The following is a 25,271-nucleotide window of genomic DNA, read 5'->3' as shown; positions in this document are numbered from 1 at the left end:
CACAAATTTTGATAAGTTGTATTTTCCTTTTCATTTAGTTCAAAATATTTTAAAATTTCATTTGAGACTTCTTCTTTGACCTATTTGTTATTTATAAATATTTTGTTTAATCTCCAAATATTTTGGGATTGTCCAACTATCTTTCTGTTATTTAATTCTAATTTAATTCCTTTGTATTCTGAGACTATATGTGATTTCTATTCTTTTAAATTTTTCAAAACATGTTTTATGACCCAGAATATAGTCTATCTTGGTAAATGCGCCATGTGAGCATGAGAAAAATGTTTATTTGTTGATAATGGATTAACTATTTTATAAATGTTATTTAGATTCAGTTGATTGCTGGTGATATTCAAGTATATCTGGCCATGTGCAGTGGCTCCCCCTGTAATCCCAGCACTTTGGGAAGCTGAGATGGGCGGATCACCTGAGGTCAGGAGTTCAAGATTGGCCTGGTCAACATGGCAAAACCCCGTCTCTACTAAAAATACAAAAATTAGCTGGGTTTGGTGGTGGGCGTCCTTAGTCCCAGCTACTTGGGAGGGTGAGGCAGGAGAATTGCTTGAACGCGGAAGGTGGAGATAGCAATGAGCCCAGATCACGCCATTGCACTCCAGCTGGGGCAACCAAGAGTGAAACTGTCTCAAAACAACAACAGCAACAACAACAACAACTAACCTATATCTTTACTGATTTTCTGTCTGTTGATCTGTTAATTACTGATATAGAGGAGTAAGTCTCCAACTATAATAATGGACTTGACCTTTCAGCTCTATCAGAGGGCTTTACATATTTTGTATTCTTGTTTTTTGCACCATAGACATTTAAGATTATTATGTCTTCTTGGAGAATTCACCCATGTTTCATATGTAATGCCCCTCTTTATCTCTGATAATTTACTTTGTTCTGAAGTCTGCTTCATCTGTAATTAAATGTAGCTACTCCAACTTCTTTGATTAGTGTGTAGGTAGTATATCTTTCTCCATTTCTTTAATTTTATTCTATTTATATCTTTCTATTGAAAGCAGACAACATTGTTTTAAAGTGTAGGTTTTGTTCTTATTGAGGTATGGCAAAACCAACAGATCAGGAGATGATTGCCATTGCAAAGATAGCTTATTGTTATACTCACAGATCTCAAGAGAAGGAGACATTTCATGCCATGAACTACATATATAAGTACCAGAGTTGGTCAGAAGGCAAGAGAGTGATGGGGAAAACATGGGCAAGAGCCTTTATTGTGGCTACTAGGGAAAGGAATGGTGAGGCAAAGTAGGCAAGTTTAGGATTGGCTAGTTTGAGTAATTTCAGTGGGCTCTGGGGTTTAGTGCATATTCCTAGTTGTCTTGTAGCTGGCCCTGGGAGAATTAGGGCAAGGGAATAGTGACTGAGTGGGAAAGCTCTGTTAAGGAGGCAGTTGGGTTATGGTCTCTGGTTGACTGGTTTGCATATGAAAGGTATGCTATCAGGTGAATCCTTCACTATCTTTAGGAATTGGCTAATGCTAGTGGGGGCAGTTCCTGTAGGGTTAGCAAGGCCCCAGGATATCAAAGCATTAAGTACAAAGAGAATTGATACCTTTACTATATTAAGTCTTTCAATCTGTGAACATGGAGTGTGTCTCCATTTATTTAGATCTTTGAGCTTTTTTAATTTTCATTTTTATTTATGTACTTATTTTGAGACAGAGTCTTGCTCTGCCACCCAGGTTGGAGTACAGTGGCGTGATTTTGGCTCACTTCAATCTCTGCCTCCTCCTGGGTTCAAGCCATTCTCCTTCCTCGGCTCCCGAATAGCTGGGATTACAGGTGCACACCACCACACCTGGCTAATTTTTGTATTCTTAATAGTGACGGGGTTTCACCATGTTGGCCAGGCTGGTCTTGAACTCCTGATCTCAGGTGATCTGCCTGCCTCTGCCTCCCAAAGTGCTGGAATTACAGGCGTGAGCCACTGCACCCGGCCAAGATCTTCCTTAACCTTTTTTAAATCAGCATTTTGTAGTTTTCAGCATTCAAGCCCTGTGCATGTTTTGATAGATTTACACATAAGTATTTTTTTTTTTAAGCAATTGCACATAGTATTCTGTTTGTTTTGTTTGAGATAGGGTCTTGGTATGTCACTCAGGCTGGAATATGGCAGCACAATCATGGCTCACTGCAGCCTCAACCTCCCAGGCTCATGCAATTCTCCTACCTCAGCTTCCCAAGTACCTGGGACTACAGGTGTTTACCACCACACTCAGCTAATTTTTAAATTTTTGTAGACACGAGGTCTCACTATGTTGCCCAGGCTGTTCTCGAACTCCTGAGGTCAACTGATCCTCTTGCCTTGGCCTTTCAAAGTGCTGGGGTTATAGGCATGAGCCACTGCACCCAGACAGTATTGTGTTTATAATTTGGTGTCTGCCTGTTTATTGGTAGTATTTAGAAATACAATAGATTCTTGTATGTTTTTCTTGTATGCGGTAACCTTGCTGAATACGCACATCAGTTCTAAGAGAATTTTTGTATTCCTTGGGATTTTCAGCATACACAATCATGTCAACTGCATTTAGGGACAGTATCATTTTTTTTTTCTGTCTGATCTACATGCCTTTTATTTCCTTTTTTTTACTTTATTGCTCTGCTAGAACTTCTGTCACTATATTGAATAAGAGTGGTGACAGCAGACATTCTTGCCTTTGTTCTTGATTGTAAGAAACAATTCAGTCTTTCACCATTAAGTATAATGTTACCAGTAGTTTTTTGTAGATGGTCTTTTTCAAGTGGAGGGACATCCTTGTCTCAGTCAGTTTGGGCTGCTGCAACAAAGTACCCTAGGCTTGGAAGTTTATAAATAACAGAAATTTATTTTTCGTGGTTCTAGAGGCTAGAAGTTTGAGATCAGAATGCCAGAATGGTTGGGTTCTGGTGTGGGACACTTGTTGTAAATTTGTTTAATATAGTTGCTCCCTTGTCATTCACTTTTAGGTGTGACATAAGTTGTTTGAAACTGTGTTGTACCCCCATCACCTTTAGCCTAGTTAAAACATAAAACTTTGCTATGTGATTGTGTGCCATAGAGCCCACTTGTTCCTCATCTCACAGGCCTAAAACTCAATATATACCCTACAGCGGCTGACCATGATAAAACATAATGGTCAACACTAGAATCATGTAAGTTCCCTGACTCAGGCATGTTTTCTTTAAGCTCGTCAATCCATAAACCTGTGGGAAAGCCTAAGGGGTAATGCCTATGAGGCATAGTTCCGCATGTCTTCTCTCTTTCTCACTCCCTTCCTGGTGAGTGAATTCTTTGCTTCCTCTGTGCTTCTCATTAGCTTCTTGTTAGGAGAATAATAACCAGTAATGTCTCTGAGACCTGTGAGTAACACATTTTTGCTGTTTTGTGCATTTTGGTTTCACTTCCTCATGGTGTCTCACCTGACCAACACACCTGAATTTATCATTCCTCCTGGTCAGGGCTCTTCTAGAGAGTAGCTATCTTGGCCTATAGCTACTTGACTGAGAGAACTCAAGGCCAAATTAGAAAGAAGTTATAACAATAAAAATCACAACAACCCTCTTCCATGTTGCAGATTGCTAACTTCTTGTATCCTTACATGGCAGACACAGAGCAAAAGAGCTCTCTGGGGGTAACTTTTTCAGGACACTAATCTCATTCATGAGGGCTCCACTCTCATGACTTAATTATCTCCCAAAGGTCCTACCTCCTAATCACCATTACATTGGGGGTTAGAATTTCAACACATGAGTTTATAGGGACACAATCATTCTGTCCATAATACCCTGCTTGTTTCTATTTTTCTGAGAGACTTTTTTTTTCATAAATGGTTGATTTGTCAAGTGATTTTTCTGAATTGATTGATATGATCATGTGATTTATTTTCATTGGCCTAAACGTAATGGATTACTTTGATTGATTTTTTAACATTGAAGAACTCTTTCATCCTAGAATAAACTTCAATTGGTCATCATGTATAATAATTCTTTTTATATATTGCTGAATTCTGTGTTGTAATATTTTGCTAAGGATTTTTATGTTGATGTTGATGAGAGATAATATAGCTTTCTTTTTTGTACTTTGTCTCACTTTGTTATAATAGTTTCATAAAATGAATAAGCAAGTATTCTTTCCTTTTCTATTTTTGGAAGAGGTTGGGTAGAATTAGTGATAATTCTTCTTTAAGTTTCTGGTCGAATTCTTGAGTGAAATCATCCATCCTTGGTGATTTTTTGTGGGTGAGTTTTTTAAACTACAAATTTAATTTTCTTAATATTCAAATTATATTATTAATATTATAATATAATTTGTAATAGTTTTTTTAACTAATTGGTTTATTTTATCTAAGTTGTGAGATTTATCTGACGTAGAGTTGTTTGTTATTATCACGTTGATGTCTGTAGGATCTGTAGTATCTGCTATTTTACTCCTGATTTTGGTAATTTATTTCTTCTCTCTTTTTTTCTTTGTCAGTCTGATGGAACATTGTCAATTTTGTTAATCTTGTCAAGGAACCAATTCTTTATTTCACTGACTTGTTTCTAATTTCATTTACTTCTCTTCTATTTTCTTCCTTCTCATTGCTTTAAGTTTATTTTGCTCTTTTTTCTCTTCTTCTTTTTTCTTGAATTGGGAACTTATTGACTTGACTTTCCTTCTTTTCTAATGTATACATTTAATGCTGTAAATTTTCCTATCAGTGCTGCTTTATCTGTATTCCACAAATTTTGACATGTTGTGTTTTATTTTCATTATTACATATATTTTTTATTTCCCTTGAGACTTCCTCTTTGACACAGATTATTTAGAGCATTTTTTTTTTTAAGATTCTAAGTGTTTGGAGATCTTCCTGTTATCTTTCCATTATTGATTTCTAGCTTGATTCCACTGTGACTGGAGAAGACACTATGATTTCTCTTCTTTTAACACACTATGATTTCTCTTCTTTTAAATTTGTCAAGGTTTGTTATACGGCCTAGAATGTGTATTCTGCTGTTATTAGGTGGAATATTATATAAATGTTAGTTACATCTTTTTAGTTGATGATGTTGAGTTCATATATACCCTTGTTGATTTTCTATGTCTTTATTCCATCAGAATTTTATGTGACCATTATTTCTCTTTTCAGTTCTAATAATTTTTACTTTACATATTTTATAGCCTTGTTTTTTTTTTTTTTTTTGCATAAACACTAATTATTGCTATGTCTTCTCGGTACAATCATAACATAATGTTGCTATATATCCCTGGTAATTTTCTTTGCTCTGAAGTCAACTTTATATGATGTTGATATTGCCCCTCCTGCTTTCTTTTGGTTAATGTTTGCCTGCTATATCTTTTTTTATTTGTTTACTTTCAACCTATCTACATTGTATATTTGAAATAAATTTATTGTAGACATCATATGTTTGAGTCATGTTTTTAATCCAATTTTTTTTGCCAGTCTTTATCTCTAAATTGGTATAGGTAGACCATTTGTATTTAATGTTTTATTGGCATGTTAGCCCTTAAGTCTGCTGTTTTTTTCTGCTTATTCTATCTTATCTATCTTATGTTTCTCTCTTCTTCCTGCTTTCTTGCTGCTTTCTCAAACAATTTTTTAAATTCTGCTTTAATTTACCTGTAGTGTTTTGAGTATATGTGCAACTTTTTATTATTTACTTTATGTATTCCATTATGCATACACAATAGTCCATAGATGTTGACATTTTACCAGTTCAAGTAAAGTATAGAAACCTTACCTCCCTTTAGATTCCACCCCCATTTATATTTGCCTTAAATATTTCTTCTAAGTATTTAGAAAGAGATTTAGATATATAAACATTTAATATTTAGACATTTAAAACTATATCAGACAATGTAATAATTTTTGCTTCAACTGTCAAACATAATTAAGAAAACTCAAAAGAATAAGAAAAGTATATCCTATTTATCCTTATTTTCTCTCTTCCCACTGTTGGTTTTTCCTTTCAGATGTTCTAAACTTCCTTTCTTATTTTCTTCCTGTTTAGAGAATTGCCTTTAGCCATTCTTTAGGGAAGACTTTATTTGTTTATTTATTTATTTATTTGAGACAAATTCTTAGTATTCCTTCATCTGAGAATACAGTATCTTAATTTCCTCTTTATTCCTACAGGATAATTCACTGGGTGTAGAATTATTCCCATAGGAAAATTCACTGGGTATAGAATTCTGCATTGACCATTCTTTCCACTCAGAACCCCAAGAATGTGTACTACTTTTTTCTGGCCTCCAGGGTTTCCAGTGAGAAATCTGCTGCTATTCAAATTATTTTCCACCTAAAAATAAGGTGTCATTTCTCTCTTGCTGCTTTCTAGAATTTTTTTTTTTTTTTTTTTTTTTGGTCTTCTGTTTTTAGAAATTTTAGTATGGTGCATCTTGGTGTGCATTTCTTTATCTTCATTGTGATTTATTCATTTCTTGAATATATTTGTTGTCCTTTGCCAAATTTTGGAAGTTTTCAGCTATTATTTCTTTAAGTACTTTTTCAGGCCCACCCCATTTCTCCAATCCTCGGATGATAATGATTTGAATGGTACATATGTTGTTATGGTTGCAGAGGTTCTTGAGACTCTTCATTTTTTTCAGACTTTTCTGTCTGTTTTAAAGATTGGGTTATTTCCATTGTTCTCTCTTCCAGTTTACTGATTTATTTTTCTTCCATTCTGCTGTAGAGCCCATCCACTGAGTTTTAAATTTTAGTTATGTTTTTCACTCCTAAAATTTCCAGTTGGTTCTTCTTTTCATTTGCTAAGACTTTCTATTCATTAGCTGAGACTTTCTATCCCTTTGATGATACTTTCTATTTTTTCATTTGTTTCAAGTGTGTTCATAAATAACTTGTTGAAGGATTTTTATGATGCTTGCTTTAAACTCTTTGTCAGATAATTGTAACATTGATGTTGGTGTATAGAGACTTTTTCCATTCAAGTTAAGATTTTCTTGGTTCTTGCTATGATGAGTGACTTTCAATTGAAACCTGGACATTTGGGGTATTGTAAGAGTCTGAATCTTTTCTAAACTTCCATTTAAACAGGCTTTGTTTGACACTGTTCTGGCAGGGGAAAGTGGGAGTCACTGCCTGATTATTTCCAGGTAGGGGTAGAAGTCTATATTTGCCACTTGACCTCCAGTGACATTAGGGGAAGTGGTGTCTTCATTACCATGGGGCAGTGATAGGAGCTCCAGTTTCCATTGACAACACCATGGCTAGGAGGTATAGGAATGCTTCATTAATGCCATACATGTGGCCTACACTGACACTACACAGTGGGGGTTGTTCTCATTGCTGCTGGGGAGTGTTAAAAGTTTTGACTCTTCACTAGTCCAACTCTGACTACTCCAATGGGAAGAGGGAGGTATACTTTGTTACTACTAGATAGGCTGGAATTCCAGGCTCCCCAGCTGATCTCCACTGACACTGTAGGAAGGGGACCACTATCATTATGTTTGGTAGGGATGAAAGTCCTGCCTGCCTGCTGGGCCTTCTCTGACACCATACACAGTGAAAAGTCAGGGATTTGGGATGCCTTGTTACAGCCTAGTGAGGGTGGAAGACTAGGCTCCCACTTGGCCTTTGTCACATGGGTGGGGCTACAGTTTTTTCTATGCTTGGCTGGAGTAGAATGGCTGCCATCTAAAAGCTTTCTTTCTTTCAAGGCTACGCTTTTCCTGGTCCTTTGGCTAAAGAGAGGAGGCTTCTTTTGGGGACTTTTTCTTGCTTGTTCCCATCGGTGTTCCCAGGTTGCTGACTTCTTCAGCTCCATATCTGGAATATATGAGGCAAAAAGAATACCCATTCCTTCTCTTCACCTTTCAAAGACTGCTTATGTTTGTTGTTTTCTAAAATTTCCAGTGTTTTTAGTTGAATTTAGCAGGAGGAATAAGGAGAAGTACGCTCCCTCTATCTATAAAGGTAAAGAAGAAAGAGTTTCCTTCATTCTTTTTTTAAAATAAGAGTTTACTAAGTAGTGTGGTAGGCAGAACAATAGTCCCGCAAATTTGTGCACACCCCAATCCCTGGAACCTGTGAATGTGTTACCTAACATGACAAAAGAGATTTTCCGGATGTGATTACAATGGGGATCTTCAGATGGAAAGATTATTCTGGATAATCTTATTGGGCCCAATCTAATCACATGGGGTACTACAAAGTAAAAGACCTTTTCCAGCTGTGATCTGGGAGAGAGATGTGATGACAGAAGAAGGTCAGCAGGAATGTAATCAATGTTGCTGTCTTTGAAGATGAAGGAAAGATTGTGGTGTCCCCCAGAAACTGAAAAAATCAAGGAAACAAATTCTCCTTTAGAACCTTCAGAAAGGAACAAAGCCCTATCAACTTCTTGGTTTTAGCTCAGTGACATCTGTTAGGCCTCTAATCTACTGAACTATAAGATAAATTTGCATTGTTTTAAGCCGCTGTGATTTGTTACAGCAGCAATAGAAAACTTAATACAATAGTATAGTATATCTATATAGCAATAATCAAATCAGACCTTTTTCTGAAGACTGATCATCTTATTTCAACTTGAATTTTAAAAGAATAAGGATAAAAATTACCTCAGGAGGTTATCATTGCCTATGTTCTGAAAAATAGTACAGTTTTTGATGGTTAAGAATTTCAGGCTGGGCGCGGTGGCTCAAGCCTGTAATCCCAGCATTTTGGGAGGCCAAGACGGGTGGATTACGAGGTCAGGAGATTGAGACCATCCTGGCTAATGCGGTGAAACCCTGTCTCTACTAAAACATACAAAAAACTAGCTGGGTGAGGTGGCGGGCGCCTGTAGTCCCAGCTACTCGGGAGGCTGAGGTAGGAGAATGGCGTAAACCCGGGAGGCGGAGCTTGCAGTGAGCTGAGATCCGGCCACTGCACTCCAGCCTGGGCGACAGAGCGAGACTCCCTCTCAAAAAAAAAAAAAAAAAGAATTCCAAAATGAAGTATGTGCATCTTTCATGTGCTTGGTACATAAGATATTCAATAAATGTCTATTAAAGTTGTTGAAAACTGGAGGAAAATAAATACAAATGATGAAATGTCATTTAAAAAATCTTTAGAATGTATGAATCATCCATTTGAATATTTTATCATTGTATCATGTTTGTATTTTGTAGATAGTGAAACTAGTTCTCTGATGGACATAGAAAACGTAATTCTGGCAAAAATCCATGAAGATGAGGAAGACCACTCAGATGCAATATTAAAATCTGACAAATTTCATCAGGACTTATTTTTTATGGAACGAGTTCTAATGGAAAATATATTTCAGCCAAAACTTGCAGCTTATCGTCAGCTTCCTGTTTTAAAAGGTATTAAAAAAAATAAACATGTTTAGGCTGGGTGCAGTTGCTTATGCTTATAATCCCAGTACTTAGGGAGGTTGAGGAAGAGGATTGCTTGGGCCCAGGAGTTCAAGGTTGTAGCAAGCTATGATCATGCCAATGCACTCCCGCCTGGGTGACAGAGCAAGACCTTGTCTCTTAAAAAAAGAAAAAGAAGATATTATGTTTAGACAAACTCAAATAATTTTTAAAATGTAAGGGTTTTAGTATATATTTCTAAATGTGATCTCCAGGTTGAGTTATCATTATCAGAGGACATGTTTCTAAAGCTTTCAGCCCTAAATGTGTGAGTAACACTAGAGTCCAGACTAGGATGCCCACAGAAGCAGATTGTCTCAGATTCAAAACTTCCTAAGCATCTATAGCTCTTGGTTCTCCCTTATTCCTGCATTCAATTACTTATTCATTTTTACAGTATCTCTCATATTCAACCTCTTCTTTTCCATTATCGTTGTTACTTTCTAGGTTCTTACTTTTGTTACTACTCCCAAATCTATTGCAGGGGCATTCTTCCTGTTCTCATTGCTACAAATCCCATCTCATATGATAACAGAATATTTTAAAGGATTTTAGAGATTATCTTAATCAACCTTTCATCATGTATTAAAAAATACATGAAGAAAATGAAGGCTATAGAAACTTTGTGAGGTTAATAGTAAGTAGAAAAGCTAGACATTCAACCATCTCAAATTCTAGTTCTATTTCTGCTGTATCAGCGCACTTTGCTTATGTATCCTAAACCACTCAAAAAACCTTCAATGTTTTCCCATTGCCTAGAATAAATTACAAAGCTCAAAGTGTATCATTCAAAAGATATCTGCAATATGGCCACAGATTACTTTGTATTATCATATTGCTTTGGAGACTCTAAAAGTTAGCTATATTTAGACTTATCTGGTAGTCCTCAAATAGAACCTACATTTTCCTGCCTTAGTACTTCTAGTTGGAATTTGCTTGACAGTCTATCCCCACCCCATGCTTGCCTATTGTATTCCCAGCTTTCAAATATGGATTAAGGAAACTTCCTTTATGAAATTTGTCTTGATTCTTCAAGTCAAAATTAATCTATATGGTTACATTTGAAAAGAAAAAGGTTACAGAATAGTATGTGTGACAAATGGTTGTAAATCTTTTTGCCTGCATGCATCTAGAAGAATATTGAAAAACTGTGTTCCTTCTCTCACATTAGGTTGATATTTAAACATTTTAATCACTTATATATATGTATTTTTCATCCTATATTTAAAGAGTTGTAAGGTTGCAATTCACATAGTACTGTGTATATTGACATTTACAAAACAAAATGTAAATGTAACAATGTAAATGTTACTGTTGGCACATCACTTCTTTCAACACATCTAAGAAATAAAAATACTCTAGCAAATGTTTTAATGAGGTAAGATTTATATACAATGAAATATATATTTTAAATTATATATAAAAATACATTTTGAAAATGTATAAACTGGAGTTACCAATACCTTAATCAAGACAGAGGACCTGTCTATTAACCCTAAGAGTTACCTTGTGCAGTTTTCCAAGTAAACCTTAACCCCACTCCCCAACCCCCACCACACACACACACAGGCATTGCTCTGATTTCCATCAATATAGATTAACTTTCCCTATTCTGGTATGTCATATAATATAAGTGGGTTCATAAAGTAAGTATTCTTTTGAGTCTGGCTTCTTGCATTCAATATCAATGTTTTTGAGATTTCCTAGGTTGATGCGTGTATAAGTAGTTCATTTTTTTCCCCAAGTAATGCTGTAGTATATGAATATACCATAATGATTTGTTTATCCATTCACATGTTGAGGGACACTTGCATATTTTCAGTCTGGAGATATTCAGAGTAAAACTGATATGAACATTTTTGTGTGAGCCTTTTGGTAAATGGATGTTTTAATTTTTCCTGTGAAAATACCTACAAATGGGATTATTGGATTACTGAGTAGATGTTTAACATTTTAAGAAACAGTAAAATACTTTTCCAAAGTGGTTATACCATCTTATACTCGCACAGCAATGTGTAAGAGTCTCAGTTGCTCCGCATTCTTTATAACACCTGATGTTGGCAATCCTTTTAGTGTTGTTCTAAAAACTGAGTTCTTGTTTATGTGGTTTATTTTGGTCACTTGAATATCTTCTGTTTACTGTTTGGTCAAGTCTCTTACCAATTTTAAAGTTGAGTTGACTTTTTTTTTTTAATTTTTTTAAAATTTTTCTTCTTCTTTTTTTTTTGAGATGGAGTTTCACTCTGTCACCCAGGCTGGAGTGTGAAGGCACAATCTTGGCTCACTGCAACCTCCACCTCCTGGGTTCCAGTGATTCCTGCCTCAGCCTCCCAAGTAGCTGGGATTACAGGTACCCACCACCATGCCCGGCTAATTTTTGTAGTTTAGTAGAGACTGGGTTTCACCATGTTGGTCAGGCTGGTCTCAAACTCCTGACCTGAGGTGATCCATCCTCTTCAGCCTCTCAAAGTGCTGGGATTACAGGGCATGAGCCACCGTGCCCAGCCTGAATTGTCTTTTAAAAACTCAAGTTGTAAGAGCTTATTTTTATATACTCTGGATACAAACCTTTTGTCAGTTACATATTTTGCAAATATTTAAGTCTATGGATTGCCAATTTATTTTCTTAAAAATTTTTTGATGAACAGAAGTTTATTTTTGTGAAATCTAATCTGTCAATTTTTTCTTTTGTAATTAATTCTTTCCATGAGCTCTCTAAAAAATCTTTGCCTGCCGCAAGTTTGCAAATTTGTACGTCCCAGTTTTCTTATAGAAGCTGTATAGATTTAGCTTTTATGTTTAGGTCTACTATCTATATTGGATTGTTGGTTTATTTATTTGTTTATTTTTTGAGACAGGGTCTCACTCTGTGGCCCAGACTGGAGTGCAATGGCCCTGTCTCAGTTCACCGCAACTCCCTCCTCCCAGGCTCAAGGGATTCTCCCACCTCAGCCTCCCTAGTAGCTGGGATTACAGGCGCACACCACTACTGCCCGGCTAATTTTTGTATTTTTAGTAGAGACGGGGTTTCACCATGTTGGCCAGGCTGATCTTGAACTCCTGACCTCAAATGATCCATCCACCTCGGCCTCCCAAAGTGCTGAGATTACAGGTGTGAGCCACTGCGTCTGGCCTATTTTTATTTTTAACAAATTTATTGTGTATATTTAAGGTATACAACATGATGTTACAAGATAAATATATAGTAAAAAGGTCATTATAGTGAAGCACATTAACATATCTATCATGTTATCTATTTTGAATTAATTTTTTTATTAAGGGACTAAGTTAAGGTTTAAAGATTTTTTTTTTTTTGAATCTCCAGTTGTTTCAGCACCATTTTAAATAAGAGTTGTTCCCATTCTGGGATTATAGACATGAGCTACTGTTCCTGACTCCTTTTCTAGTTTCTTAAAATGGAAAATTGGATCATTGATTTCACATTTCTAATATAGATATTTAATATTTCAAGACTTAGCATAAAGCGATCGTGGTCAAGATAGCATGCTATTGGCAAGATAATAAACAAGAATATAGAATAGAACAGAATAGAGAACCTAGTAATAGATCTGTCAAAATATAGTCAGCTGATCTTTGACAAAAGAAGAAAGGCAATACAATAGAAAAAAGATAGTCTTTCAACAAATGGTACTAAATATGAACCTAGACATAGACTTTACACCTTTCACAAATATTAACTCAAATGGATCGTAGACCTGAACGTAAAATGCAAAACTATAAAATTCCTAGAAGATAACAGGAGAAACACTAGATGACCTTGGGTCTTACAATGACTTTTAAGATACAACACCAAATGCATGATCCATTGAGAGACATAATTGATAAGCTGGGCCTCATTAAAATTAAATACTTCTGCTCTGCAAAAGACACTGTCAAGAGAATAAGACGACTAGTCACATACTGAAGATAATATTTTCAGAAGACATTTCTGATAAATTGCTATTATCCAAAATATACAAAGAACTCTTAAAACCCAACAATAAGAAAAATAAACAACATGATTAAAAATGGGTAAAAGACCTGAAGAGATATCTCACTGAAGAAAATATACACATGTCAAAGTAGCATACAAAAAGATACTCAACATCATATTATTTTCTCTTCTTCTTGTTCTTGTTCTTCATCCTCCTCCTCCTCCAACCCCCCCGCCTATTTTTGAGATAGGGTCTTGCTTTGTCACCCAGGCTGGAATACAGTGGCACAATCATGGCTCATTGCAGCCTCAGCTTCCCTGGCTCAAGCGATCCTCCTGCCTCAGCTTCTGGCTTAGCTAAGACCACAGGCATGTACCACCACACCCAGCTAATTTTTAAAAATTTTCTGTAGAGATGAGGTCTCACTTTGTTGCCCAGGCTGATCTTGAACTCCTGAACTCAAGCTCCCCTCCCACGTTGGCCTCCCAAAGTGCTGGGATTCCAGGTGTGAGCCACTACACCTGACCTTTCAATATCAGATTTCATTAGGGAATTGCAAATTAAAACAAAAATGAGGTATCACTGCACACTTATTAGAATGGGCAAGTCCAAAACACTGACAGCACTCAAAGCTGGTGGAGATGTGGAGCAACAAGAAGTCTCATTCATGCTGATGGGAATGCACAATGGTATATCCACTTTGGAATATTGTTTGGCCGTTTCTTATAAAACTAAACATACTCTTGTCTGGGTGTGGTGACTCATGCCTGTAATCCCAGCACTTTGGGAGGCTGAGGTGGGCAGGCCACTTGAGGACAGTAGTTCGAGACCAGCCTGGCCAAAATAGTGAAACCCTGGCTCTACTAAAAAATACAAAAAATTAGCCGGGTATGGTGGCAGGTGCCTGTAGTCCCTGCTACTCATTAGGCTGAGGCATGAGAATTGCTTGAACCCAGGAGGTAGAGGTTAAAGTGAGTCGAGATGGTGCCACTGCACTCCAACCAGGACAATAGAGTGAGACGCTGTCTTCAAAAACAAAACAAAACAAACAAACAAAAAACCTAAGCATACTCTTACCATACGATTTAGTAATCTGTTGATTAACTAAATGAGCTGAAAACTGTGTCCACACCAAACCTGCACATGGGTATTTATAGCAGTTTTACTCATAATTGCCCTAACTTAGAAGTAACCAAGATGCCCTTCAGTAGGTGAATGGATAAATGAACTATGATACATCCAGACAATGGAATATTATTCATCACTAAGTTATCAAGTCAGAAGCAGACCTGGAGGAAATTTGAATGCATATTACTCTGCAAATGAAGCCAATTTGAAAGGCCACATACTATGTGATTCCAACTGTATGACATTTTGGGAAAAGGCAAAATATGGAGACAGTAAAATGATCAGTAGTTTCCAGGGATGAGGGACCAGAGAGGGATGAAGAAGAAGAACACAGAAGATTTTTAGGGCAGTGAAATTACTCTATATGGTACTACAATGGCAGATACGTGTCATTATACATTTGTCAAAGCCTGTAGAATATACAGTACCATGAGTGAACCCTAAACTTTAAAATGTAAAACTATGGGCTTTGAGTGATAATGATAGTAAACCAGAAGCAGTAACACATTCTTGAGGGGACTTCAGAGATTACTACCACTGTCAAGTACTTGAAATATGAAATATGCAGGGATGTTGATACCCACCACATTTCTCATTCAACTCACATATGTGGCATGTGTAGAAAACAGATGGATCTTGGCCAAGTGCAGTGGCTCATGTCTGTCATCACAGCACTTTGGGAGGCTAAGACAGGAGGATTCCTTGAGGCCAGGCGTTCAAGACCAGCCTAGGCAATATAGTAAGACCTCCCCAACCCCCGCATCTCTAAAAAATGAAAATAAATAAATTTAAAAACTGATGGATCTTGGAGAATGACAGTGGATTATTATTATAAACTTAACCAGGTGGTGACTCCAATTGCAACTGTTGTTCCATAAGAGGTTCATTAAGGAAATTAAGACACCTCCCTTGTACCTGATGCAAATGCTTTTTTTTCCTGCAATGTCTGTTGGTAAAACACAACCAGAAGTCATTTATTTTTAGCTGGTCAGGCCAGCAATATACCTTCACTGTCCTACTTCAGGGGTATACCAATTCTTCAACCCTGTACCATAATTTAGTCTGCAGGGCTCTTTCCCTTCAACAAGATAACACACTAGCACATTAAATGGATGATATGCTGATTGAACTTAGTAAACAGGAAGTAGACTTCAGTAAGACATTTTCCTGTCAGAGGGTGGGAAGTAAAACTGACAAGATTTCGGGGGACTTCTACCTCAGTGAAGTTTCTAGGTGTCATGTGTGTGTGGTGTGGGATATGTTGAGCTGTATCTTCTAAGGTGAAGGATAAGTTGTTGTACCTGGCATCTTTTACAACCAAAAAGAAGCACAATGCCTAGTGAGTCTCTTTACATTTTAGAGACAACATATTTGTCATTTGGATGTGCTACACTGGCCCATTTATTAAGTAAACAGAAAAGCTGCTGGCTTTGAGTTGGAACCCAGAACAGCAGAAGACTCTGCCACAGGTCCAGGCTGCCCTTCACGGTGCTCTGCCACTTACGCCATATGATCCAGCAGATCTGATGTTGCTTGAAGTGTCAGCCATGGGTAGATAGGCTGTTTGGAGCCTTTGGCAGGTCCCTCTAGATGTAGAGGACAATGATCTTTTTATTGGATTAAACTTTAGAACCTGAACCTGAAGAGCCTAAAGATTTTTTAGAAAGTGCGAAACATGAAGAAGTAGAGGAAGAATCTAAGAAGGAGGAGGAAGAAGAAATACATGCAGAAGAACCAACAATACCCGCCAACTTGGAACGACTTTGGTCTTTTTCCTGTGACTTAACCAAAGGCCTCAATGTGAGCAGCCTTGCCTGGAATAAAACAAATCCAGTAAGTTATGAAACATTTGAACAATTCTGTTTCTACCATTGAAGGGAAATTATCAAGTTCGAATAATGAAGAATTGCTTTCCTTAGATATGGGACAAGGAATTAAAATTGACCATAACTTTGAGTTTTAGAATGCCCCTAAAACAAGTTCCAGTTTAAAAAGGGGGAAATGCAAATAGTTACAAAATAATGTTTTTCTCCTTTAATGTAGTAAACATTTAATGTATAAAACATTACCATTTTTATTTTAGGGGATCTACTTGGGACATGGCATTCTCTGAATTCATGTTAGATATGGATAAGTAAACTAGAGGATTGGTAGATTTATTTAATGTATACCAAAACTCATGTGCCCAAATTTATATTAGTCTCAAAGTAGTCATATTTGGAAGTGTATACTTAATCTAGTGACCCTACAAGTGTGCAAAATAATTTTGAGATTCCTTAAAATACTGTTACCACTGATATTAGCAAGTACTTAAACAGCACTTAGTACGTAGCAGGCACCATTGTGTTTTCACTGTACTAACACAACAACCCTATGAATTAGATACTATTATTCTTCTCATTATGTTGAAAGGAAACTGAAGCACAAAAAGCGTAAGTAATTTGCCCAAAGTCACACCACTAGTAGGTGAAACAGCCAAAATTCAAATGCAAACGTCTGGCTCCATAGTTCTTGCTCTTAACTACTACACTGACAAAAGTCATCTTGAGGCAAATAAGATGAATTGTCAAGTTGGAGAATTATATGTTTGGTTGTAAAAAAGAGAGAATTGCAGAGTAATTAGACTAATTTTCTTCTGGGATTTATAAACTGGTTCTGAAGGTATTTCCCAGTTAACAATTCCAACAGTTTTTCAGGTAATGGCAGTATCTTTGATATAAATATTTATATCGTTGAAGCAGTCAAAACCAATTTATTTAAATTATATTATATTTTGTATGTTTAAGAATTAGCCTTATTATTTTATTGCCACACCTTATCAGGTGCTTTGTGCAGACATGACAGTTGTCATAGTTATTAAAAAACCGAAAGTCTATAATCATTTCCATTGAAATCTAAATAACACATTATTTTAATTATGTGTATTATTTTGTAACAAAGTAACGTACTTTTATTATGAATTTATCTTTATAAAACTATATTTGGGACTGTCTTGTCAATTAGTGGAATTAATTTTAATTAATTAATTTTTTGGAGAGATGGGGGTCTTGTTTTGTTGCCAAGGCTGGTCTTGAACTCCTGGTTTCTAGTGATCCTCCTGCCTTGGCCTCCCGAAGTGCTGGTTTTACAGGTGTGAGCTACCATGCCTGTCCTGTAAATAGGATTTAATAAATCTGTAATAAAGATATATGAAACATTTTTAGAAACTGAATATACTAGCATTTTAAAAATTAATGCATTGCTATGGAGATTAAATTAAATAATTTTGAATGAGCCTAAATGCAAACATATTACAGATGGAATCTATAATATTTATTAATTCATTGTATAAATATTTAGTGAACATTAACTCTGTGCCTAGTACACTGTTAAGGCACTAGAGACACAGTAGTAATGAAGTTATACATAGACCCTACCTGTATAATAATTTTGAACGTGCTATGATGAGGAAATAAACAGTGCTGTGGGGACACATACAAGAAGCTCTTGACTGTTTCTTAGAGAAAGTAATGCCTCTGCAGAGTCTAGAAGAGATAAATAGGGATTTGTCAATATCAGGGTGAAAGGGTATAGTAGTGAAGACTGTTTTTAAGACAGAGAGAATTGTGGAGAGATAATGTTGTCCTGAAAGTAAGGTGGTGATAAGAAAATGTAATATTCTAAAATTAAAGGTATTCTGGTTACAGAGCAGAGGCTGGATTTGTTCAGTTATTAAGCTTTTGCCTATTTGTATTTACATATGCATTTCTAGAAATGACCTCCTGTATAGGCAGCTCATGCTGCCTTAGCAAAATATTATAGACTGGATGTCTTAAAGAACAGCAATTTATTTTCTCATAAATCTGGAGGCTGGAAAGTCTAAGATCCAAGGGCTGCTGATTCAGTTTCTGGTGAGAGCTCTCTTCCTGGCTTGCAGTGGCTGCCTTTTCACTGTGTCCTCGCATGGCAGAGAGAGATCTATGGTGTATTTTTCTCTTTTTATAAAGTCACCAGTCCTGTCTCATTAGGACCCCATCCTTTATAATCTCATTTAACCTTAGATTCCTCCTAAAACCCCTATCTCCACATACAATCATATTGGAGGTTAGGCCTTCAACATATGAATTTTAAGGGGACACAGTTCAGTCTATGGCACCTACCTTTAACTTGTGTCCTTTATTTTACATTTGAAATAATTAGGTAGTCCTCAAAAACTCAAAATATATTATAACCTATTAACACAATCTCAGAAGACTACCTTAATATGTAAAAGAACTTGTTAGCAATTGGTTATTTTTAGGTGCTTATCTTTCAGTCTGCAAATTAGAAGCGTTACACTGATTAATTTTTTTGCTTAGGAATATGGAGGTATAGAGTAAAAACAGATGGTGTACTGGCATTTTTTCCTCTCAGTCGAAATGTCTTACTACTATTTTTAACACAGCTCATTAATATATATGTTTATATATTTACCAATATTTTAATGCTATCTTCTCTTATTTTTAAATGTATTTTTCTGGTTTTCAGGATCTTTTGGCTGTTGGCTATGGGCACTTTGGATTTAAAGAGCAAAAAAGAGGATTGGCTTGCTGCTGGTCAATAAAGAATCCCATGGTAACCCAAACAAGAATAAGAAGCATTTTTATCTGGCTGTTGACAAAATTCTCATAAAGTATATAATTACATGTAATAAATAAAGTCTAGAAAATTTTATCAATTAAGACTATTTTCTTTGGTTTAACTCATAGCAATTAAAATTTGTTCTTGTTGACATAGGGTAAAGAGAATTCATTTATAAATTCATTCAGTAAATATTTATTGAACATGTACTATATGCTTATATATGATGATGCAGAGTTGAACCATTATTGATTTTCACAGCTAATTATAAAGAAAAATGAATCTGTAAATGAAAATCCTTTGAAAATTATGGGTTTTTTTGTTTGTTTGTTTGTTTTTCTTTTGAGACAGAGTCTTGCATTGTCGCCCAGGCTGGAGTGCAGTGGTGCGATCTTGACTCACTGCAACTTCCACCTCCTGGGTTCAAGCGATTCACCTGCCTCAGCCTCTCAAGTAGCTAGGACTACAGGTGTGTGCCACCACACCCAGCTAATTTTTGTATTTTTAATAGAGACGGGATTTCACAATGTTGGCCAGGATGGTCTTGATCTCTTGACCTCGTGATCCTCCTGCCTCGGCCTCCCAAAGTGCTGGGATTACAGGTGTGAGCCACCGGAGCCCAGCTGAAAATTATGTTTTTAAAATACCTGGTGGTTTCTTAATATATGAATACCTCCTTATCACCTGACTGTTATTCTCAATAGAAATAAAATAAATTTATATGACCTTCTTATTGTCATACATTTTTCAGAGAGAATGAATATAAAGAATCATAGTAGTAATTTTGCTAGACAGCCCTAGTCAATCTGTTAAAGTTTTATATTTAGTTTTGATTCACAACTGAAATGCAAAGTAGAAAACTTAGAGAAGGGCCAGAAGAGCATATAAAAATGACTAAAATTTTTATAAATACCTCTAGTCTGTAATATCTATAACAATGTTTGAATAAACTTAGCTATATGTCATGTAAATCTGGGTTTATATAGCATAAAAGAAAGGAAGAAGCAATTTTAAATGTGGAGGGATTGACATTGGATTCATCATCAGTAGTCTGTCTTCTTTTTTATGTAGGTGGTTGAAAACAGGAAAGGATTTAAATTAGACATTCAAACAAAACAAACTCTTCATGGGGTTGTAGAACAGAGTAACTTGTAACTTGGGGAGTTTTAGAACTTTTTCTCTTCATTCTTTAGATAATCCAAGCATCTGAAACAAATACTAGAATACAGGAATATATGCTAGATGATTAGTTTTTTGTTCCCATAAGAAGGTAGACATGTGATGGTAATACTAATCCTGCTGAAAGATTACCAAAATATTATTGTAGAAGGCTGTGCTGTACTTCCCTTCCTTCTTTCCTTCCTTCCTTCCTTCCTTCCTTCCTTCCTTCCTTCCTTCCTTCCTTCCTCCCTCCCTCCCTCCCTCCCTCCCTCCCTCCCTCCCTTCCTTCTTTCTTTCCTTCCTTCCTTCCTTCCTTCCTTCTTTTCTTTCTTTTTGAGATGGGGGTCTTGTTATGTTGCCCAGGCTGGTCCCAAACTGCTGGTCTCAAGTGATCCTCCCACCTCAGCCTCCCTAGTAGCTAGGATTCCAGGAGTGAGCCCCCATGCCCAACACTCTATTTCTTAAAGTCATTGAGTGCTGAGGATTCATACTTGTATCAAAGGAAATGACCAAGTGAAGTTTTATTCTTTTCTGTACTGGAAATGAGGAGGACAGAAGTAACTGAATGTGGGCTAACTCTGCTCACATACCCACTGCCACCAAACTAAATCTCAGCCACCATTATATTCTGTCTTACTGTAGTCTACAAAAACAAGTTGAAAATGTAATTTTTTAAAATTTAGTGGCCAGAACGTATTTATCAGAGTCCATATGGAGTTACTGCTGTGGATTTTTCAATTGGAGCACCTAACCTTTTAGCAGTTGGCTACCACAATGGCACAATTGCAATTTACAATGTACGGAGCAACAGTAATGTTCCAGTTCTGGATAGTAGGTAAGAACCTGAGAATTAGATAAATGTATAATACATGCTTTTTCAGGAGGATTTACTCTAATGTTATTTAGTTTTGAGTAAATATTTATGTCGTTACTGAGAGTGATACCATTATTTTTGAAACATTTAATAATCCCTCATGTTGTCTCTGCAGCTGGAATGGTGTGTCCTAATAGCTCCTTCAACTTCTTCTCTGCCCATCTCACTGACCAACTTCCTCTGGCTTCACAGTTTATGCTTATTCTTAAACTACTGCTTTGGTTTCACTTCTTCCAGGAAATTTTCCCATTCCTTTCTTTTGTGCAACCTGTACATACCTTTATCATAGCACTTATCATATTATATATAAAATTATGTATGTGTATATATATGTAAATCTATCTAATCTCTATCTATCTATCTATCTATCTATCTATCTATCTATCTATCTATCTTGCTAAGAAGGATATAAGTTCCTTGAGAGCAAGGATTGAATCTTACATACCTTTCTATCATCAGCATGTCATTGAAAATTGGACATATAACAGGAGTCTAGTAAGTGTTTGATGAATAATTAATGAATAAATGAGTTATATGAGGAAAGCCAAAAGGTTAGAGGTGAAAGATATTAAAAAGACTAGGTTTTTGTAATAGACAAGATACCAATGGGGCATGTTTGTAAAAGTGTTTGAATAAACTTAGCTAGAACTAGAAATAACCATTAAAGCAGAGGCTCCTGAACTTAACTTCAAATTATTTGCAGTTTTGTAAGCATGGGCCTTTGTGCTTGTTTCTGGGAAGAGGGTCCATAATTTTCACCAAAAAATCAAAGATATGTATGATTTTTAAAATGTTCAGAAGTGATTGCATTGGAGGGTTTGTATTAAAAATCAAGGTAGTCAGTACCATGAAAAAAAATCACATTAATCTGATAGGAAAAGAGAGTAATCTGAGAAGTGAGTTTAATTTTTCAGAAAAATTTTAACTGTAATCCATAGAGAGAGTTAAACCAATGGGCAATCTTGAAACGTAGGAAGAAGAGTGAAATACAGAAAGAAGAATTGTTTACCTGGATAAGATTTAAATGATTAACAACTTAATTCATAAAAACATTATAAAGATGAAAATACTTATATTCAATGTGTCTAAAATAAAGTAAAAGTCAGAATTTACACAACTAAACTAAGAAAGAATTAATGAATTGAGTAAGAAAAGTAGATTCTGAAAAGAAAGAACATTTTTGCTTTTGTATTGAAGTTATGATAGCTAATATAGTTAAAGACCAGTACAATTTTTCTTTTGTAAGAAGTAGAAAAAATAACAGTGACTGTTAAGTAGAAAAGAGGTTGTCTTTTCTATTTTTTAAAATATTTAAAAGTATTTTTGAACAATAAAAGGATTATATAACTAGGTCGTGATCTTCTAGAAAGCTGACCTTATCATTTATACTCCAAGGCCTTTAATAAATTATTATAATGATTATATGTTTAGTATTTTTTTACTGTTTTAGTGAATCACCTCAAAAACATTTGGGACCTGTCTGGCAACTACAGTGGATAGAACAAGATCGAGGAACAACAGGAGATGACAAAAGAGAAATACTAGTTTCTATATCAGCAGATGGAAGAATCGCCAAATGGGTTATACGAAAAGGACTAGATTGTTATGGTAAAAGAAAAATCAAGTTATCTTTTTCTTGTTACATGCTGAATTAAAATTTTCTAGTTAACCATGTGTGAAAGGTGACAAATTTTGGTTTGGCCAATAAGAAAAAAATTGGGCTTGGTCATTGTTTTTCTAAGCAGCTAGTTCTAGTGTGTGCTAATTTTAGCCTAATTACATGCAAATTTGGCAGAACTAATATTATTATTTGCAGAAGAAATACACATGATATTTGCGGTAGTCTTTCATGTGGTAAATAACAAGTTATATATGTTTTTCTTTAAATACAGATTTGATGCGATTAAAGAGAACTACAACTACCAGTAACAGAAAAGGAGGGGAAAAGGAAAAGAAAGACGAAGCTTTGATATCTCGACAGGCTCCTGGAATGTGTTTTTCTTTTCATCCCAAGGTAAATCATTTCACTCTTATTTACCACTGGATATAACAGTTTCCAAAATTGAAGTGTATTAAGTCATAAAACAAGACCAAATATTAGCCTGTTAATGAATACTGTGCCTAATATATTAGAGACAGAAAGTAGATAAATGATTGTCTGGGCTAGGGGATGCAGGTGGAAGAATAGGTGACGAGGGAGGGAAAAGTAGGGAATGACTTACTAATGATGATAGAGTTTTTTTGGGAGTGATGAAACTAAAATTGATGGTGGTGATGGTTGCAGAACTCTGTGAACAAACTAGAAACTATTGGATTATATACTTGATACGTGTGAATTATATGATGTGTGAATTATGTGATATGTGAATTATATTCCAATAAAGATTTTTTTAAATTGTGCTTTGTAAGTGAAGAAATAAGCACAGATTTAACTGCTAACCTAAGGTGGAATGGTACATTCCAGTTGGCTATACTATGATCTTTATCTGCTTTTGCAGCTAGATAGATGAGAGGTATATATTTCTGAGGAACTATGGAAAGATTCTCTTTACAACTCTGTGCTTAACTTGAGTGCCTCTCCTTGCCCCACTTGGTCACTCTGCTGCTCTATCATACTTACAGAAACTGAATCCACTTATATATAGTCTTCTACATTTCAATTTGCATGGTGACTCTCAGGATTTGGGGATTAGAAAGACCACTTAAATTCATGTTTACCGAGAATCAAATCAGAGCACAGTTAATGAAGTCCTTCTTTTTCTTTATCTGGAGATAGTTTGTTTTTTATTTTTAATTTATATGGGTACATAGTAGGTATATATATTTATGGGGTACATGTGATGTTTTGATACAGGCGTACAATGAATAATAATCACATCATAGACTATGGGGTATCCGTCCCTTCAAGCATTTATCCTTTGTGTTACAAACAATCCAATTATACTCTTTTAGTTCTTTTAAAGTGTACAATTAAATTATTATTGACTATAGTCACTCTGTTGTGCTATCAAATACTAGATCTTATTCATTCATTCTATTTCTTTGTACCCATTAACCATCCCCACCATCCCCCTACCCCCAACTACCTTTCCCAGCCTCTGGTAACCATCCTTGTACTCTCTATCAATCTGGAGATACTTTGTAATCAGAAAATTCAGCCACTGTGATAGGCTTTTTCAGAACATGTATTCCATGTTTTCTGTTACATGTAATATGATCATCTCTTTGGTGACACCATCATCTACGTCATTATGCAAACCAAGACTTGAACTCCTCTATTCTACCCTATCATCCAAATGATACTTAAATTTTATTGTCCCATCCCTTCAAGTCCAAGCCTGCTATTGCTAATGCAGTTCAGACCTTTCTTATTTTTTACTTTAATTACTACAGCCATCTTCTAACTTCCTTCATTATCAAATTCCTGTAATTCACCTTAACTTTGACTATAGAACAGTAGTTCTCAATGTGGGCAGGGAGGGGAGAATTTTCCCAGTAGGGAACATTTGGCAATGATTGGAGATATTTGTGGTTGTTGCAGCTGTCAGGAATTGAGGTGAGGGTGGGAAAGTGCTACCGGTATCTCTGGGAAGAGACCAGAGATGTTGCTAAACATCCTTCAGTATACAGGCAGCCACCACCCTCCCAGTGCACATCAGTCCCCAACAGAGAATTATCTAGCCCAAAATGTCAATAACGCTTGGTTGAAAAAAACCTAGTCTAGTGTCCTGAAGTGTCTTTGGCATAAGGAATTCAAGATGATCATATGGTCTGTAAATAAAAACAGTTTTGCTTCTTTCTTTCTAACCTGGTTGCCTTTATTTCTCTTCCTTGTGTGATTGTACTGGTTACAACCTCCAGTACAGGGATGAGTAAAGATGATGAAAGCATGCATATCTGTATTGTTCCTGATCTTAGAGGAAAAGCATTTAGTCTTTTACTATTAGGTATGGTGTCAGATGAAGGCTTTTTGTAGACGCAGTTAATCAGATTGAGGAAGTTCCATTACATTCCTAGTTTGCTGGGTGGTTCTTATTCGGAATGGATGTTGGATTTTGTTAAATGCTTTTCCGTATGTATAAAGATGATCATATAGTTTTTCTTTTCAAGGTTGTTAATATGGTGAATTAGATTGATTAATTTTTGAATGTTTATCCCTGAAATAAACTTTATTTCATTGTGGTTTATTA

At 35.8% G+C, this 25,271-nt stretch overlaps 1 protein-coding gene across 1 annotated transcript in view; it reads left to right on the top strand.

The window, feature by feature from the left end:
* Positions 1-25,271, top strand: part of WDR78 (WD repeat domain 78) — a 105,532-nt gene that overhangs the window by 65,307 nt on the left and 14,954 nt on the right. Inside the window, 6 exon segments of the mRNA XM_025393022.1 lie at positions 9,139-9,333; positions 16,078-16,280; positions 18,954-19,040; positions 20,891-21,042; positions 22,532-22,689; positions 22,974-23,095. Of these exon segments, the coding sequence (XP_025248807.1) occupies positions 9,139-9,333; positions 16,078-16,280; positions 18,954-19,040; positions 20,891-21,042; positions 22,532-22,689; positions 22,974-23,095 (917 nt within the window).

This window comes from Theropithecus gelada, chromosome 1, assembly GCF_003255815.1.
Source record: "Theropithecus gelada isolate Dixy chromosome 1, Tgel_1.0, whole genome shotgun sequence".
NCBI classification, from domain to species: domain Eukaryota; kingdom Metazoa; phylum Chordata; class Mammalia; order Primates; family Cercopithecidae; genus Theropithecus; species Theropithecus gelada.
This window is presented reverse-complemented; position numbering and strand designations above follow the sequence as displayed.